This window comes from Molothrus ater, unplaced genomic scaffold, assembly GCF_012460135.2.
Source record: "Molothrus ater isolate BHLD 08-10-18 breed brown headed cowbird unplaced genomic scaffold, BPBGC_Mater_1.1 matUn_MA215, whole genome shotgun sequence".
In the NCBI taxonomy this organism is placed as follows: domain Eukaryota; kingdom Metazoa; phylum Chordata; class Aves; order Passeriformes; family Icteridae; genus Molothrus; species Molothrus ater.
In genome coordinates, this window is record NW_023416738.1 from 6,255 (window position 1) to 24,578 (window position 18,324).

Consider the following 18,324-nt stretch of genomic DNA (forward strand, 5'->3'; position numbering starts at 1 on the left):
TTCCTTTGAAATAACCAAGGTGGATCTTTGGTCCTGATTGGAATTTTGGGATGTGAGGACCCAAATCCATGATCCAAGTGGAATCCTGGGATTCCCAGAGCGGGAATCCACCCAAACTCCCCCAGCACGTTCTCCACATTCAAGGACTCAAATCCATGGGAATCCATTGGAATGACCAGGGTGGATCTTGGATCCCAACTGGAATCCTTGGATTCCAGGAATAACCAAGGAATAACCATATTCCTTATTCCAGGAATAACCATCTTTGGTCCTGATTGGAATTTTGGGATTTGAGGAGCCAAATCCATGATCTCAACTGGAATCCTGGAATTCCAGAAGCAGGAATCCAGCCAAGCTTTGAGGGAACCTTCTCCACACTCATGGAGTCGAATCCGTGGGAATCACCTCGGTGGATCTTGGATCCCAACTGGAATCCTGGGATTTGAGGACCCAAATCTTTGATCCCAACTGGAATCCTGGGGCCTGAGGACCCAAATCCAGGAATAACTGTCTTGGATCTTGGATCCCTGCTGGAATCCTTGAATTCCAGGAATAATCAAGGAATAACCATATTCCTTATTCCAGGAATAACCATCTTTGGTCTTGATTGGAATTTGGGATTTACGGACCCAAATCCATGATCCCAAATTGGAACCCTGCAATTCCCAAAGCAGGAATCCAGCCAAGCTTTGAGGGAACGTTCTCCACACTCAAGGACGCAAATCCATGGGAATCCTTTGGAATGACCAAGGTGGATCTTGGATCCCAACTGGAATCCTTGGATTCAGGAATGACCAAGGTGGATCTTTGGTCCTGAGTGGAATTTTGGGATTTGGGGACCCAAATCCATGATCCCAACTGGAATCCTGGAATTCCCAAAGCAGGAATCCAGCCAAGCTTTGAGGGAACCTTCTCCACACTCATGGAGCTGAATCCGTTGCAATGACCAAGGTGGATCTTGGATCCCAACTGGAATCCTTGGATTACAGGAATAACCAAGGTGGATCTTTGGTCCTGATTGGAATCCTGGGATTTGAGGACCCAAATCCAGGAATAGCCGAGGTGGATCTTGGAACCTGGCTGGAATTCCCAGAGCTGGAATCCCCCCAGCCTTCCACAGAACGTTCTCCACACTCAAGACCCCACCCAGTTTTCCATGGAATTTTCTCCCCACTCAAGGACCCAAATCCATTGGAATCTATTGGAGTAACCAAGGTGGATCTTGGATCCCTGCTGGAATCTGGAATTCCCAGAATGGAAATGCAGCCAAGCTTTGCCAGAACATTCTCACACTCCTGGAGCCAAATCCTTTGGAATGACCAGGGTGGATCTTGGATCCCAAGTGGAATCCTGGAATTCCAGGAATAACCAAGGTGGATCTTTGGTCCTGATTGGAATTTTGGGATTTGAGGACCCAAATGCATGATCCCAGCTGGAATCCTGGAATTCCCAGAGCGGGAATCCAGTCAAGCTTTGAGGGAACCTTCTCCGCACTAAGGACCCGAATCCATGGGAATCCTTTGGAATGACCAAGGTGGATCCTGGATCCCTGCTGAAATCCTGGGATTTGAGGACCCAAATCCAGGAATAACCGAGGTGGATCTTGGAACCAGCTGGAATTCCCAGAGCTGGAATCCCCCCAGCCTTCCACAGAACGTTCTCCACACTCAAAATCCCGCCCAGTTTTCCGTGGAATCTCCTCCCTCTGGAATTTCCTTCTCCCGCCCTTCCATGATTCCCCTCTGGAATTCCGTCCCCACTCCAGGCCCTGGACGGGTTTCTCTTCGTGTGTGAACGAGGAAGGGTCGGATCAGCGTTCGTGTCGGAGAACGTGACGGGATATTGGGAACAAAACCTTGGAATTCCTTCCCGTTTTTGAGATAAACCTTGGAATTCTTTCCCATTTTCAGGATATTTGGGATAAAACCTTGGGATTTTCCCCCTTCCAGGCCCTGGATGGATTTTTGTCAGTGGTGAAACTTGAAGGGTTGGATCACGTTCGTGTCGGAGAATGTGATGGGATATTGGGGACAAAACCTTGGAATTCCTTCCCGTCTTTGTGCTATTTGAGATAAAACCCTGGAATTCTTTCCCATTTTTGTGCTATTTGGGATAAAACTCGGAATTCCTTCCCGTTTTTCCCTCCCAGGCCCTGAGTGGGTTTTTCTTTGTGGTGAACCGCGAGGGCCGGGTTGTGTTTGTGTCGGAGAACGTGACGGGATATTGGGAACAAAACCTTGGAATTCTTTCCCCTTTTTGTGCTATTTGGGATAAAACCTTGGAATTCTTTCTGTTTTTGTGCTATTTGGGATAAAACCTTGAAATTCCATCCTGGTTTTGTGCTATTTTTGATAAAACCTTGGAATTTTTTCCTGTTTTTTCCCTCCGCAGGCCCTGAGTGGGTTTTTCTTCGTGGTGAACCGTGAGGGCTGGATCGTGTTTGTGTCGGAGAATGTGATGGGATATTGGGGACAAAACCTTGGAATTCTTTCCCGTTTTTCTGCTATTTGAGATAAAACCTTGGAATTCCTTCCTGTTTTTGTGCTATTTGGGATAAAACCTTGGAATTTTTTCCCGTTGTTTCCCTCCCCAGGCCCTGAGTGGGTTTTTCTTCGTGGTGAACCGTGAGGGCTGGGTTGTGTTTGTGTCGGAGAATGTGATGGGATATTGGGAACAAAACCTTGGAATTCCTTCCTGGTTTTGTGCTATTTGGGATAAAACCTTGGAATTCTTTCCCGTTTTTGCGCTATTTGTGATAAACCTTGGAATTTTTTCCCGTATTTTTCCCTCCCCAGGCCCTGGACGGGTTTTTTTTCACGGTGAGCCGTGAGGGCCGGGTTGTGTTTGTGTCGGAGAACGTGACGGGATATTGGGAACAAAACCTTGGAATTCCTTCCGTTTTTGAGATACTTGAGTTAAACCTGGAATTCTTTCCCATTTTCAGGATATTTGGGATAAAACCTTGGGATTTTTCCCCCTTCCCAGCCCTGGATGGATTTTTGTCAGTGGTGAAACTTGAAGGGTTGGATCGCGTTCATGTCGGAGAATGTGACGGGATATTTGGGACAAAACCTTGGAATTTTTTTCCCGTTTTTTTGTGCTATTTGAGATAAAACCTTGGAATTCTTTCCGTTTTTGTGCTATTTGTGATACAACCTTGGAATTCCTTCCTGTTTTTGTGCTATTTGAGATAAAACCTTGGAATTCTTTCCCGTTTTTGTGCTATTTGTGATACAACCTTGGAATTCCTTCCTGTTTTTGTGCTATTTGGGATAAAACCTTGGAATTCTTTCCCGTTTTTGTGCTATTTGGGATAAAACCTTGGAATTTTTTCCCGTTTTTTCCCTCCCCAGGCCCTGAGTGGGTTTTTCTTCGTGGTAAAACCGCGAGGGGCGGATCGTGTTTGTGTCGGAGAACGTGACGGGATATTTGGGATAAAACCTTGGAATTCCTTCCCGTTTTTGTGCTATTTGAGATAAAACCTTGGAATTCCTTCCCGTTTTTGAGATACTTGAGATAAAACCTGGAATTCTTTCCCATTTTCAGGATATTTGGGATAAAACCTTGGAATTTTTCCCCCTTCCAGGCCCTGGATGGATTTTTGTCAGTGGTGAAACGTTGAAGGGTGGATCATGTTCGTGTCGGAGAATGTGGCGGGATATTTGGGATAAAACCTTGGAATTCCTTCCCGTTTTTGTGCTATTTGGGATAAAACCTTGGAATTCCTTCCCGGTTTTGTGCTATTTTTGATAAAACCTTGGAATTTTTTCCCGTTTTTTCCCTCCGCAGGCCCTGGACGGGTTTTTCTTCGTGGTGAACCGCGAGGGGCGGATCGTGTTTGTGTCGGAGAACGTGACGGGGTACCTGGGCTACGGGCAGGAGGAGCTGATGAACTCCAGCGTCTACAGCATCCTGCACGTGGGCGACCACGCCGAGTTCGTCAAGAACCTGCTCCCCAAATCCCTGGGTGCGGAGAGCCCCGGGGAAATCCGGGAAAATCCGGGAAAATCCGGGAAAATCCTGGGAAAATCTGGGAATGGATGCGGGAGAGAGGGTGGGGGTTTGGGGGGGTGGGAGTGGAGGAGGGTTGTTAATTTTTAAAATCTATTTAAATTTTTATTTATTTTTATTTTAATTAATTTTTATTTTTTATTGTAGTTTTATCTTATTTTAATTTTTTATTTTTATTTTTATTTTTTATTTTATTTTATTTTTATTTTTATTTTATTTTATTATTTTTGTTTTTATTTTTATTTTTATTTTTATTGTTGTGTTTATTTAAATTTTAATTTTATTTCTATTTTTTTATTTTTATTTGTGTAATTATTTAGATTTTTTCCATTTTTGTTTTTTTATTTATTTTTTAGTTTATTATTTATTAATTTTATTTTTATTATTAATATATTAATAATATATTTATTATTAATATATTTATTTTTATTTATTATCTTTGATTTTATTTTACTTCTAGTTATTTCTTCATTATTTAGATTTTATTTTCATTCCTATTTTTATTTATTTATTGTTTCTCTATTAGTTTTAAATTTTTCTTTCATTTCCTTCAATCCCAGGGATCTTTGGGAATTCTGGCTGGATTGTGCTCCTCAAATCCCAGGGATCTTTGGGAATTCTGCCTGGATTCTTCCCATCCCTGGTTCCTTAAATTCCAGGGATCTTTGGGAATACTGGGTGGAGCTTGTTTCTGAAAATCCAGGGATCTTTGGGAATTTTGAGTGGATTCTTCCCAGCCCTGGTTCCTTAAATCCCAGAGATCTCTGGGAAATCTGGCTGGATTTGTGCTCCTGAAATCCCAGGGCTCTTTCGGAACTGTGGCTGGATTCTTCCCAGCAGTTCTTCGATTCCCAAGGATCTTTGGAATCCCACAATTCCGTGATCACAGCTCATTCCCACGTGCCGAATTCCCGTTTTTCCCGGTGTTTTCCCGGCAGTGAACGGGGGTGCCGTGGCCGCAGGAGCCGTCGCGGCGGGGGCAGCCACACCTTCCAGTGCCGGATGCCGGTGCAGAGCCCCAGATCCCGGGGATCTTGGGAATTCCGTGATCACAGCTCATTCCCGCGTGCCGAATTCCAGTTTTTCCGGTGTTTTCCCCGCAGTGAACGGGGTGCCGTGGCCGCAGGAGCCGTCGCGGCGGGGCAGCCACACCTTCCAGTGCCGGATGCTGGTGCGGCCGCCGGACGAGGCGGGAGCGAGCAGGCGGAGCTGCGGCAGCGCTACGAGGCCATGCAGTGCTTCAACCGTCAGCCAGCCCCGCGCCTTCCAGGAGGAGGGAGAAGGTGGGGATTGGGATCGGGGATCTGGGATTTAGGATTTGAGATTTGGGGTTGGGATTGGGGTTGGAGCTGGGCGCTCTGAGGCCATGCAGTGCTTCACCGTCAGCCAGCCCGCGCCTTCAGGAGGAGGGCGAAGGTGGGGATTTGGGATCTGGGATTCGGGATTTGGGATCGGGATTGGGGATTGGGGATTGGGGATTTGGGAGTTGGGATTGGGGATTGGGGATTGGGATTTGGGTGGGACTGGGATGAGATTGGGGCAGCGCTACGAGGGCCATGGAGTGCTTCACCGTCAGCCAGCCCCGCGCCTTCCAGGAGGAGGGCGAAGGTGGGGATCTGGGATCTGGGATTGGGATTTGGGATCGGGGATCGGGGATCTGGGATTGGGGATTTGGGATTTGGGATATGGGATATGGGATTGGGGTTGGAGCTGGGCGCTACGACGCCATGCAGTGCTTCACCGTCAGCCAGCCCCGCGCCTTCCAGGAGGAGGGCGAAGGTGGGGTTTGGGATCGGGGATCTGGGATATGGCATATGGGATTGGGATTGGGGATCTGGGATGGGGGATTTGGGATTTGGGATTTGGGTGGGACTGAGATGGATTGGGGCAGCGGTACGAGGCCATGCAGTGCTTCACTGTCAGCCAGCCCGCGCCTTCCAGGAGGAGGGCGAAGGTGGGGATTTGGGATCTGGGATTTGGGATTTGGGATCTGGGATCTGGGATTGGGATTGGGGATTTGGGATTGGGGATTTGGGATTTGAGATTTGGGATTGGGATTGGGGATTTGGGATTGGGGATTTGGAGTGGGATTGGGATTGGGGTTGGGATGGTATTATGATTTGGAGGGGATTGGGATTAGGATGGGGTTGGGATGGGATTGGTGTTGGGAGGGCAGAGCAGGATTGGGATAGGATTGGAGGATTGGGATGGGATGAAGCAGAGCAGGACTGGGACAAGATGGAATGGAGCAGGATTGGGATGGGAATGCAGAATTAGGGTGGGATGGGTTGAGATGGGATTGGGATTGGGATTGGGATGGGAATGTGGGATTGGGGTGGCAGTGCAGGATTGGGGTGGGATAGGATTGAGGATGGGATTTGGATGGGAAAACAAAATTAGGATTAGGTTTGGATGGGATGGATGGAATGGAGAAGGACTGGGATTGGAATTGGGATTGGCACTGGGATTGGGAATGGAATGCTGTGCAGGATTGTGATTGGACGGGATGGGGTGGGATTCAGATCGGATGGGATTGGGATTGGGATTGGGATTAGGATTGAGCACAGTCAGGATGGGCTGGGATGGGACTGGGGATTGGGATTGGGACTGGGGATTGGGATTGGGATTGGGATTGGGAATGCAGGCCCAGGATTGGGCGGATCCCTCGTTACTCTCCCACTCTGGATCCCCTTTCCCTGTCCCATCCCTCTTCTCCCACCACATTCCAGGATGAATCCCACAATTCCTGCAGGATTTCCAAAAATCCTGGTGTTTTAGGACCAAATCCCCACAATCCTGGAATTTTCATTATCCCAGCTCCGCCACATCCCAGAACCTCCCCATTTAACCCCTCCGAGCTTTTCCCAGGGAATTTCAGGGAATTCAGTCCCATTTCCTCAGGAAAACACTTCCAGGGCAGGGAATGAAATCCAGGATCGAGATCTGAGCTCAGGCCCGGGGCGGTGGTTCCGGCATTCCCGGTGTTTTTCCGGTGTTTTCCAGATTTCCAGTCGTGTCTGATCTGCATCGCCCGGAGGTTGCCGCGCCCGGCCGCCCCAGCCCCGACCGAGTCCTTCGTCACCAAGCAGGACACCACAGGTACATCCCAAACTTTCCCGGGAATTCGGGCTGGATTCCCGGGATTCTGGGGCTCCGGAGGCCGTGGGAGTGAGAGCTGGGGGTGGTGGAATTCTGGAATGGTTTGGGTGGGATTTGTGGAGCTTCAAATCCCATCCTGGCCCAGTCGCAGTCCCAGGATGCTCCAGGCTTTCCTTGAGCGCTCCCAGGGATTCTCTGGGAATTCCAGAATTCTTTCCCAAATCCCTCTCCTTTTCCAGGGAATCCCCTCCATTCCCAGCTCTCCCAGCCTGGGGCTGGATCCATCCCCATCCTGACTCCTCACTGGGAAGGAATTTTGGGAATTCCCTGGGATCCTGGGGACCTCCCTTCCCTTTTCCATCCTGAATCCCATAAAAATCCCTGGGGATGGATCCTGAGTGTCCTGGATCCCAGAATCCGGAATGGTTTGGGATGGGATCCATGGACCTTCAATCCCATCCCATTCCCACCCTGTGATCCCTGGATACTCCAAGCTTTCCTTGAGAGCTCCCAGGGATTCTCTGGGAATTCCAGAATTCCTTCCCAAATTCCTCCCCTTTCCCAGGGAATTCCTTCCATTCCCAGCTCTCCCAGCCTGGCATTGGATCCATCCCATCCAGCTCCTCTCTGGGAAGGAATTTTGGGAATTCCCTGACTCCAGGAAGGGTCTCCCTTCCCTTTTTCATCCCAAAATCCCATAAAAATCCCTCGGGATGGATCCTGAGTGTCCTGGATCCCAGAATCCCGGAATGGTTTGGGATGGGATCCATGCACCTTCAATCCCATCCCATTCCCACCCCACAGTCCCAGGTTGTTCCAGCCTTTCCTTGGACACTGCCAGGGATTCTCTGGGAATTCCAGCCCAGCCAGGAATTCCTTCCCAAATCCCTCCCCTTTTCCCAGGGAATTCTCTCCATTCCCGGCTCTCCCAGCCTGGTATTGGATCCATCCCCATCCCGATTCCTCTCCAGGAAGGAATTTTGGGAATTCCCTGGGAATCTCGGGGATCTCCCTTCCCTTTTCCATCCCTGAATTCCATGAAAATCCTTCTCGATGGATTTTGATCCATCCTTAATCCCAGAACGCCAGAAAGGTTTGGGATGGGATCCACGGACTTTTGATCCCATCCCATTCCCACCCCACCACCCCCAGCCTCCTCCAACCATTCCTCGGACCACGCCCAACATCCCAAACCCCCCAAATCTCCCCACACATCCTCTTTTTTTCCCAGGAAAAATCATCTCCATCGACACCAGCTCGCTGCGCGCCGCCGGCCGGACGGGCTGGGAGGATCTGGTCCGCAAATGCATCTACGCCTTCTTCCAGCCCCAGGGCCGCGAGCCCTCCTACGCCAAGCAGCTCTTTCAGGAAGGTACCCGCTGCCTTTGCCCCCGGGAATCTTCTCCTTGGGAAAAACTGGGAAAAATCCCCTGGATTTGGGGGTTTTTTTGTTCCCGACGCAGGTTGGGAAGAGGAGGAGAAAATGGCGGCGTTGTTGTGGCAGGGTGGGCGTGTGGGGTTTTTTTGTTTCGGAAGGGTTTGGGGGTTTTTTTGGGAGGTGGTGGTGGTAGGATGTTTTCCTGTGGGTAGTGGTGGTGGGGTTTTGGGGATTGTTGAGGGATTTTTGTGGGATTTTTTTCATGTTTTTCCTGGAATTCAGAGGTTTTTCCCTCAGTGATGACCCCAGCATGGCCCTCAGGCCTTTGTCCCCCTCAGGCTGAGTGACGGCTCCGTGCTGATCCTGCCTGTGCCCTATTGGGGTTTTTGGTTTAACTTTCCATTGGATTCAGGATTTTGGGATTAGATTGGGATTTTCTCAGGATTTTCTCAGAATTTTTTCAAGTTTTTCCCTGGAATTCAGAGGTTTTTCCCTCAGTGATAACCCCAGCACGGCCCTCAGGCCCTTGTCCCCTTCACGCTGAGTGACGGCTCCGTGCTGATCCTGCCTGTGCCCTATTGGGGTTTTTGGAATTATCTTTCCATTGGATTCAGGATTTTGGGATTAGATTGGGATTTTCTCAGAATTGTTCCAAGTTTTTCCCTGGAATTCAGAGGTTTTTCCCTCAGTGATAACCCCAGCACGGCCCTCAGGCCCTTGTCCCCTTCACGCTGAGTAACGGCTCCGTGCTGATCCTGCCTGTGCCCTATTGGGGTTTTTGGAATTATCTTTCCATTGGATTCAGGGTTTTGGGATTTTCTCAGGATTTTCTCAGAATTGTTCCAAGTTTTTCCCTGGAATTCAGAGGTTTTTCCCTCAGCGATAACCCCAGCACGGCCCTCAGGCCCTTGTCCCCTTCACACTGAGTGACGGCTCCGTGCTGATCCTGCCTGTGCCCTATTGGGGTTTTTGGGATTAGCTTTCCATTGCATTCAGGATTTTGGGATTAGATTGGGATTTTCTCAGGATTTTCTCAGAATTTTTCCGAGTATTATCCCTGGAATTCAGTGTTTTTTTCCCTCAGTGATGACCCCATCACGGCCCTCAGGCCCTTGTCCCCTTCACGCTGAGTGACAGCTCCGTGCTGATCCTGTCTGTGCCCTATTGCGGTTTTTGGGTTTAACTTTCCATTTGATTCGGGATTTTGGGATTAGATTGGGATTTTCTCAGGATTTTCTCAGAATTGCTCCAAGTTTTTCCCTCGAATTCAGTGTTTTTTCCCTCAGTGATGACGCGGGGCACAGCCCTCAGGCCCTCGTCCCCTTCACGCTGAGTGACGGTTCTGTGCTGATCCTGCCTGTGCCCTATTGGGGTTTTTGGGATTATCTTTCCATTGGATTCAGGATTTTGGGATTAGACTGGGATTTTCTCAGAATTTTTCCAAGTATTTTCCCTGGAATTCAGTGTTTTTACCTCAGTGATGATGCGGGGCACGGCCCTCAGGCCCTCGTCCCCTTCACGCTGGGTGACGGTTCTGTGCTGATCCTCCCTGTGCCCTATTGGGGTTTTTGGGATAATCTTTCCATTGGATTCAGGATTTTGGTATTAGTTTGGGATTTTCTCAGAATTGTTCCAAGCTTTTCCCAGGAATTCAGTGTTTTTACCTCAGTGATGACTCCAGCACAGCCCTCAGGCGCTTGTCCCCTTCCCGCTGAGTGAGGGCTCCGTGCTGATCCTGCCTGTGCCCTATTGGGGTTTTTGGGATTAGCTTTCCATTGGATTCAGGATTTTGGGATTAGATTGGGATTTTCTCAGGATTTTCTCAGAATTGTTCCAAGTTTTTCCCTGGAATTCAGTGTTTTTTTCCCTCAGTGATAACCCCATCATGGCCCTCAGGCCCTCGTCCCCTTCACGCTGAGTGACGGCTCCGTGCTGATCCTGCCTGTGCCCTATTGGGGTTTTTGGGATTAGCTTTCCATTTGATTCGGGATTTTGGGATTAGATTGGGATTTTCTCAGGATTTTCTCAGACTTTTTCCAAGTTTTTCCCTGGAATTCAGTGTTTTTTCCCTCAGTGATGACCCCAGCACAGCCCTCAGGCCCTCGTCCCCTTCACGCTGAGTGACGGCTCCGTGCTGATCCTGCCTGTGCCCTATTGGGGTTTTGGGGTTTAACTTTCCATTGGATTCAGGACTTTGGGTTTAGATTGGGATTTTCTCAGGATTTTCTCAGAATTGATCCAAGTTTTTCCCTGGAATTGAGTGTTTTTTCCCTCAGAGATGACGCAGGTCATGGCCCTCAGGCCCTCGTCCCCTTCACGCTGAGCGACGGCTCCATGCTGATCCTCCCTGTGCCCTGTTGGGGTTTTTGGGATTATCTTTCCATTGGATTCCGGATTTTGGGATTAGATTGGGATTTTCTCAGGATTTTCTTGAGATTTTAATGTGATTTTTCTGGGATTTAAGTGTTTTTCTCTTCAGTGATGACTCTGGCACGGCCCCCTCGCCCCCTTCATGCTGAGCGACAGCTCCCTGCTCATCCTCCCTGTACCCTATTGGCATTTTGGAGATTAGATTTTCATTGAATTGGGTTTTTTTGGGATTAGATTGGGATTTTTGAGGATTTTCTTGTTATTTCCCCAGAATATTCTTGGCCTTTTCTGGAATTCCATGTTTTTCCCCTCAGGGATGATCCCAACACCACCTTCAGTCCTTCATCCCCTTTACGCTGAGCATCAGTTCTGAGCTGACTCTTCCTTTACCTATCATGATTTTTAGAATTTTCTCAGGATTTTCTCAGGATTTTCCAGGATTTCCATGTTTTTTCTTGGAATTCTGTGGTTTTTCCCTTAGTGATGACCCTGGCATGGCCTTCAAGCCCTTGTCCCCTTCACCCTGAGCGATGGCTCCATGCTGATCCTGCCTGGGCCCTGTTGAGGTTTTTGGGATCAGAATTCCATTGAATTGGGGGTTTTGGGATTTTTTTCAGGATTTTTTTTGAGATTTTCTCATTGTTTTCCCAAGATTTTCTTGGAATTCCATGTTTCTCCCTCAGTGATGACCCTGGCAGAGCCTTGAGCCCCTCATCCCCCTCACACTGAGCAAGGGCTCTGTGCTGATCGTCCCTGGGCCCTGTTGTGGCTTTTGGGATCAGAATTCCATTGAATTGGGGTTTTTGTAATTTTTTCAGGATTTTTTTTTTTATTTTCTCAGTGTTTTCCCAGGATTTCCTTGGAATTCAGCGTTTTTCCCCCTCAGTGATAACCCCAGCAGGGCCCTCAGCCCCTTGTCCCCTTTTCGCTGAGTGACGGCTCCGTGCTCACTTTCCCTTTTCCCCTGACATGATTTTTATGGATCTTCTCAGGATTTTCTCGAGATTTTCCGTGATTTTCCCATATTTTTCCCTGGAATTCTGTGTGTTTCCCCTCAGTGACGACGCGGGGCACGGCCTTCAGCCGCTCGTACCGCTTGACGCTGAGCGACGGCTCCGTGCTGATCCTCCCTGTGCCCTGCTGGCATTTTTGGGATTGATTTCCCTTGAATTGGGATTTTTGGGATGAGATTGGGATTTTCTCAGGATGTTCTTGGGATTTTTCCCAGGATTTTCCTGGAATTCAGTGTTTTTTCCCCTCAGTGATAACCCCAGCAGGGCCCTCAGCCCCTCGTCCCCTTTTCACTGAGCGCTGGCTCCGTGCTCACTTTCCCTTTTCCCCTGACATGATTTTTATGGATCTTCTCAGGATTTTCTCGAGATATTTCCCATATTTTTCCCTGGAATTCTGTGTGTTTCTCCTCAGTGATGACGCGGGGCACGGCCTTCAGCCCCTCGTACCGCTTCACGCTGAGCGACGGCTCCGTGCTGAGTGCCCACACCAAGTGCAAGCTCTGCTACCCCTCGAGCCCGGAGCTGCAGCCCTTCATCATGGGCATCCACGTCATTGAGAGGTACGGAATTCCATCAAATCCCTCGGAATTCCATGGAATTCCCATCAAATCCCTCGGAATTCCATGGAATTCCTCAGAATTCCGGCTGGGATCGGTGCCGGGAATCACCCAGATGAGGCAGGGATGGAGCTTCGGGCGCTGATCCCGCCTTGGGTTTTTCCAGCTTTTTGGGGTTTTTCCCCTTCTTTTTTCCCCCCTCTTTTGAGTTTTTTCCTGGAATTCTGGAGGTTTTGGGAATTTTTGGTGTCTCCTAAGGAAAAATTTTTCAAGGGGTTTTCAAACTCCGGGTGAGGAATTTTTCCTGTAAATTTGGCCTTGACCTCATCCGGGCATTCCCTGGGTCCTCAGGGCTGGATTGGGGTTGGGATTGGGATTGGGACTGGAATTGGGATTAGGATTGGGACTGGAATTGGGATTGGATTGGGATTGGTTTTGGGATTGGGATTGGGACTGGAATTGGGATTGGAATTGGAATTAGGATTAGGTTTAGGACTGGGATTGGCATTGAGATTAGAGTTGGGATTGGGATTGGAATTAGGATTAGGTTTAGGATTGGGATTGGAATTAGGTCTGGAATTTAGATTGGGATTGGGATTGGAATTGAGACCTTCCCCTCCCAAGGATTTCTGTCAGAATTCCCAAGAAAAATGATCCTCTGGAGCTGCTGGGATGGGTCCAGGAAATCCTGGAACAACTCCAAAAATTTGGGAAAACGGACTTTTCCCAGCGCCACCGGGCTGGGATGATGGGAATGCTGATCTGGGAACTCCAGACCGGGGAAAAGGGTCAGAGCAACCGGAATTCCAAGCAGAGAATTTTTGGGATCTCTGCTCTTCTCAGAGCAGGATTTGGGAATTCCAAACCCTGAGAAAACCTTGGAGCGGCCGGAATTCCAAGCAGGGAATTTTTTGGAATTCCTGCTGTTCTCGGAACAGGATCTGGGAATTCCAAAACCCTGAGAAAGCCTCGGAGCAGCCAGAATTCCAAGCAGGGAATTTTTGGAATTCCCGCTGCCAGAACTGCTTTGGGGAACACCAAAACCCGGGGAAAACCTGATTTTCCCATGTTTTTTTCCCCCCCAGGGATCACGGAATTCTCTCCCCCCAGGACGCCCCCGCTCCAGGCCTGGCCCTTCCCAGGGTGAATCCCAACGTTCCTCCGGCGCCGGGAATGGCGCTGCCGCCTTCCCTCCCTCCGTCCAACGGCTCCGTCATGGCCGCGCCCTCCCCTCATCCCGGCAATTCCGCCTCGGGCCAAGGGAATTTCGGGAATCCTCTGGGATCCAACGTTGCCTTAAGCCAAACCGCCGGGAATTCCCACCCTTTGTCCCACGGCAGCTCCCCCATGAACAGCCCCGGAATTCCGGCCCCGCAGTTCCTGTCGCCGCGGCACCGCGGGAGTCCCGGCTTGATTCCCAGATCCCGAGCTCCCTTCTCGCCATCCATGCACTCCCCAGCTTCCTCCTCCTCCTCCTCCTCATCCTCCTCCTCCTCCTCATCCTCCTCCTCATCCTCGGGGAATTCCCGGCCTTTTCCCAACGCTCCCGTCAACTCGGCGCTTCCGGAGCCTCCGGCCAATCCGGCGTTTTTGAGGCAGCCAAGCTCCCAAAACTCCCCCGGCCGCGTCGGCGGCAAATCCGACCCCAAGGACGCCAAGGAAATCTCTTCCATCCTCGGCGAGATGATCCAAGAAAACAATGGAGCCGACAAGACCTCGGAGCCGGGAATTCCGCACGGATCCGAGGCCGGGGGCGACGGCGGCGGCGGCGGCGGCGGCGGGAAGTGTCCGCAGGGCACGAGCCACCGGCTGGTGCAGCTGCTGGCCAGCACGGCCGAGCAGCAGCTGCGGCACCACGCCGACGCCGACACCAGCTCCAAGGATTCCCTGGCGTGCGCCGGCATTCCCGGGAACCCCGTCCCGGCTGCTCCGTCCTGCCCGTCCTCGCACAGCTCGCTGACGGAGCGCCACAAAATCCTGCACCGGCTGCTGCAGGAGGGCAGCCCCTCCGACATCCCCGCCGCCGCCGCCGCCGCCGAGCAGGACAAGAAGGAGAATCCCGGCGGGAATTGCGGCGCCGGGAATTCCGGGATGGCGGAGGCGGAGAAGAAGAAGGAGTGCAAGGATCACCAGCTGCTGCGGTACCTGCTGGACAAGGACGAGAAGGAGCCGGCGCATCCGGGGCTCAGCCTGGACGACGTCAAGGTCAAGGTGGAGAAGGGCGAGGCCGCCGCCCCTGCCGAGACGTGTCCGGCCCCGCCGAACGCCATTCCCAAAATTCCCGCGGGGGATGAGGTCAAGATGGAGGCGCCGGGACAGGTGGGTGGGGGAGAACCGAGATCCTCTGGGGGGATTGGCCGGGATTGGGATTCCCATTCCCATGGAATCCTGGAGGTCCTGAATTGTTTGAGTGGGATTGGTGGAGATTCAATCCCATCCTGCTCCAATCCTGTAATTCCCAATCCCAAGGTCTTGAGGTGCTCCAAGATTTTCTTGGGCATTCCCAAAGATTTTCTGGGAATTGTCCAGGATTTGGCTTCCCGTTCCCATGGAATCCTGGAGATCCAGAATGGTTCGGGTGGGATTGGTGGAGATTCGGTCCCATCCTGCTCCAATCCCAAGGTCTTGAGGTGCTCCAAGATTTCCTTTTCTGGGAATTCTCCTGGGTTTTGCTTCCCATCGAATGCCAAAGTTCTGGAATGGTTCAGGTGGGATTTATGGAGCTTTGCCTCCCACTCCATTCCAGTCTCATAATTCCAAGATTTCCATGGACATTCCCAAAGTTTTTCTAGGAATTCTGCAGGATTTTGTTTCCCTTTCCCACTGAATGGCAAAGTTCTGGAATGGTTTGGGTGGGATTTGTGGAGATTCGGTCCCATCCCATTCCAACCCCAAGATCCTGAGGTGCTCCAAGATTTCCTTGGACATTCCCAAAGATTTTCTAGGAATTCTCCCAGGCTTGGCTTCCCATTCCCATGGAATCCTGGAGATCCAGAATGGTTCGGGTGGGATTGGTGGAGATTCAATCCCATCCCACTCCAATCCCAAGGTCTTGAGGTGCTCCAAGATTTCCTTGGATGCTCCCAGGGATTTTTGGGGAATTCTCCTGGGTTTGGCTTCCCATTGAATTCCAGAGTTCCGGAATGGTTCGGGTGGGATTGGTGGAGATTCGGTCCCATCCCACTCCAATTCCAAGGTCTTGAGGTGCTCCAAGATATTCCTGGGTATTCCCAAAGATTTTCTAGGAATTCTCCCGAGTTTGACTTCCCGTTCCCATGGAATCCTGGAGATCCAGAATGGTTTGGATGGGATTGGTGGAGCTTTGATCCCATCCTGCTCCAATCCCATAATTCCCAATCCCAAGGTCTTGAGGTGCTCCAAGATTTCCTTGGGCATTCCCAAAGATTTTCTGGGAATTGTCCAGGATTTGGCTTCCCATTCCCATGGAATCCTGGAGATCCAGAATGGTTTGGGTGGGATTGGTGGAGATTCGGTCCCATCCTGCTCCAATCCCAAGATCTTGAGGTGCTCCAAGATTTCCTTGGACATTCCCAAAGATTTTCTAGGAATTCTCCCAGGCTTGGCTTCCCATTCCCATGGAATCCTGGACATCCAGAATGGTTTGGGTGGGATTGGTGGAGATTCAATCCCATCCCACTCCAATCCCAAGGTCTTGAGGTGCTCCAAGATTTCCTTGGATGCTCCCAAGGATTTTCTGGGAATTCTCCTGGGTTTGGCTTCCCATTGAATTCCAGAGTTCCGGAATGGTTCGGGTGGGATTGGTGGAGCTTTGATCCCATCCCATTCCAGTCTCATAATTCCACGATTTCCATGGACATTCCCAAAGATTTTCGAGGAATTCTGCAGGATTTTGTTTCCCTTTCCCAGAGAATGCCGAAGTTCTGGAATGGTTTGGGTGGGATTTGTGGTGATTTGATCCCATCCCACTCCAATCCCAACATCTTGAGGCAATCTCCAAGATTTTCTTGGGCATTCCCGAAGATTTTCTGGGAATTCTCCTGGGTTTGGCTTCCCATTCCCATGGAATCCTGGACATCCAGAATGGTTTGGGTGAAGTTCATAATCTTCGATCCCATCCTGCTCCAATCCCACAATTCCAAGATTTTCTTGGACATTCCCAAAGATTTTCTAGGAATTCTCCAGGATTTGTCTTCCCATTGAATTCCAGAGTTCCGGAATGGTTCGGGTGGAATTTATGGAGATTTGATTCCATCCCATTCCAGTCTCATAATTCCAAGATTTCCATGGACATTCCCAGAGATTTTCTAGGAATTCTCCTGGATTTTGTTTCCCATTCCCATGGAATCCTGGAGGTCCAGAATGGTTCGGGTGGGATTGGTGGAGATTTGATCCCATCCCATTCCAATCCCAACGTCTTGAGGTTCTCCAAGATTTCCTTGGATGCTCCCAGGGATTTTCCTGGAATTCTCCTGGCTTTTGCTTCCCATTCCCCTGGAATCTCAAGATTTTTCCTGCCTTATCCCAGAATTTTTCTCACCCAATCCCAGAATTTTTCCCAGTTTGTTCCCAAACCTGATCCCAAGATTTTTTCCTGTTTATGCAGAATTTTTCCCAGCTGATCCCAGAATTTTTCCCACCTGATCCCAAGACTTTTCCCAGCTAATCCCAGAATTTTTCCTAACCAGTCCTGAGATTTTTCTCAGCTAATCCCAGAATTTTCCCTGCCTGATCCCAGGAGTTTTCCCAGCTGATTCCAAAATTTATCCCAGTTTATTTCAGGATTTTTCCCAGCTGATTCCAGAATTTTCTCAGTTTATTCCAGGATTTTTCCCAGCTGATCCCAAGATTTTTCCCATCTAATCCCAGAATTTTTTCTGCTTTCTCCCAGATTTTTTCCCACATGATCCCACAAATTTTCCCATTTTTTTCTCGGATTTTTCCCACCTGATCCCAGATTTTTTCCCCACCTGATCCCAAGATTTTTTCCTGCCTGATTCCAGAATCTTCCCAGTTTATTCCAGAATTTTTCCCAGCTAATCCCAGAATTTTTTCTGCTTTCTCCCAGATTTTTTCCCACCTGATCCCAGAATTTTTCCCAGTTTTTTGGGGGGGTTTTCCCCACCTTATCCCAGATTTTTTCTCACCTCATTCCAGAATCTTCCCAGTTTATTCCAGGATTTTTTCCAGCTGATCCCAAGATTTTTCCTGCCTGATTCCACATCTTTTCCCACCTGATCCCAGAATTTCTCCCAGTTTTTTTTTGGGATATTTCCCACCTTATTCCAGATTTTTTTTTCGCCTGATCCCAAGATTCTTCTCAGCTAATCCCAGAATTTTTCCCAGTTTATTCCAGAGTTTTTCCCAGCTGATTCCAAAATTTTTCCTGCCTGATTCCAGAATCTTCCCAGTTTATTCCAGGATTTTTTCCAGCTAATCCCAAGATTTTTCCTGCCTGATTCCAGAATCTTCCCAGTTTATTCCAGGATTTTCCCCATCTAATCCCAGAATTTTTCCTTCCTTCTCCCAGACTTTGCCCCACCCCAACCCAGAACTTTTCCTACTTTGTCCCGAGATTTTTTTCCCCACCCGATCCCAGAATTTTTCCCTTTTCCCTGCAGTTCTCAGCCGAGCTGGAGCAGCTGGATCAGCTCCTCCCTTCCCTGGAAAAATCGGCGCCGATTCCCGGGATCTGCGGCCCGGACAGGAGCGAATCCGGAGTGTCCGGAGTGTCCGGAGTGTCGGGAATGACGCCCCTGCAGCCCAGCACGGCCGCCAGAGCCCCCTCAGGTACAGCAATTCCCAGAATTCCCACAATTCCCAGAATTCCCGGAATTCCGCACATGGGAATGGCGGCAATGGGCTCAAACCCTCGCCCGGGATCCCGGCGCCATCCAAGATTTTCTCAGGGTTTGGC

At 49.8% G+C, this 18,324-nt stretch overlaps 1 protein-coding gene across 1 annotated transcript in view; it reads left to right on the forward strand.

The window, feature by feature from the left end:
- Positions 1–942: 942 nt before the first annotated feature.
- NCOA1 (nuclear receptor coactivator 1) overlaps positions 943–18,324 on the forward strand; it is a 48,764-nt gene continuing 31,382 nt past the window's right edge. Inside the window, exons 1-14 of the mRNA XM_054518435.1 lie at positions 943–1,062; positions 1,766–1,831; positions 2,150–2,212; positions 2,392–2,454; positions 2,594–2,656; positions 2,796–2,858; positions 3,790–3,967; positions 5,115–5,225; positions 5,722–5,790; positions 7,015–7,110; positions 8,342–8,482; positions 12,284–12,431; positions 13,514–14,747; positions 18,029–18,197. Of these exons, the coding sequence (XP_054374410.1) occupies positions 943–1,062; positions 1,766–1,831; positions 2,150–2,212; positions 2,392–2,454; positions 2,594–2,656; positions 2,796–2,858; positions 3,790–3,967; positions 5,115–5,225; positions 5,722–5,790; positions 7,015–7,110; positions 8,342–8,482; positions 12,284–12,431; positions 13,514–14,747; positions 18,029–18,197 (2,584 nt within the window). The remainder of the gene's footprint in view (positions 1,063–1,765; positions 1,832–2,149; positions 2,213–2,391; positions 2,455–2,593; positions 2,657–2,795; positions 2,859–3,789; positions 3,968–5,114; positions 5,226–5,721; positions 5,791–7,014; positions 7,111–8,341; positions 8,483–12,283; positions 12,432–13,513; positions 14,748–18,028; positions 18,198–18,324) is intronic.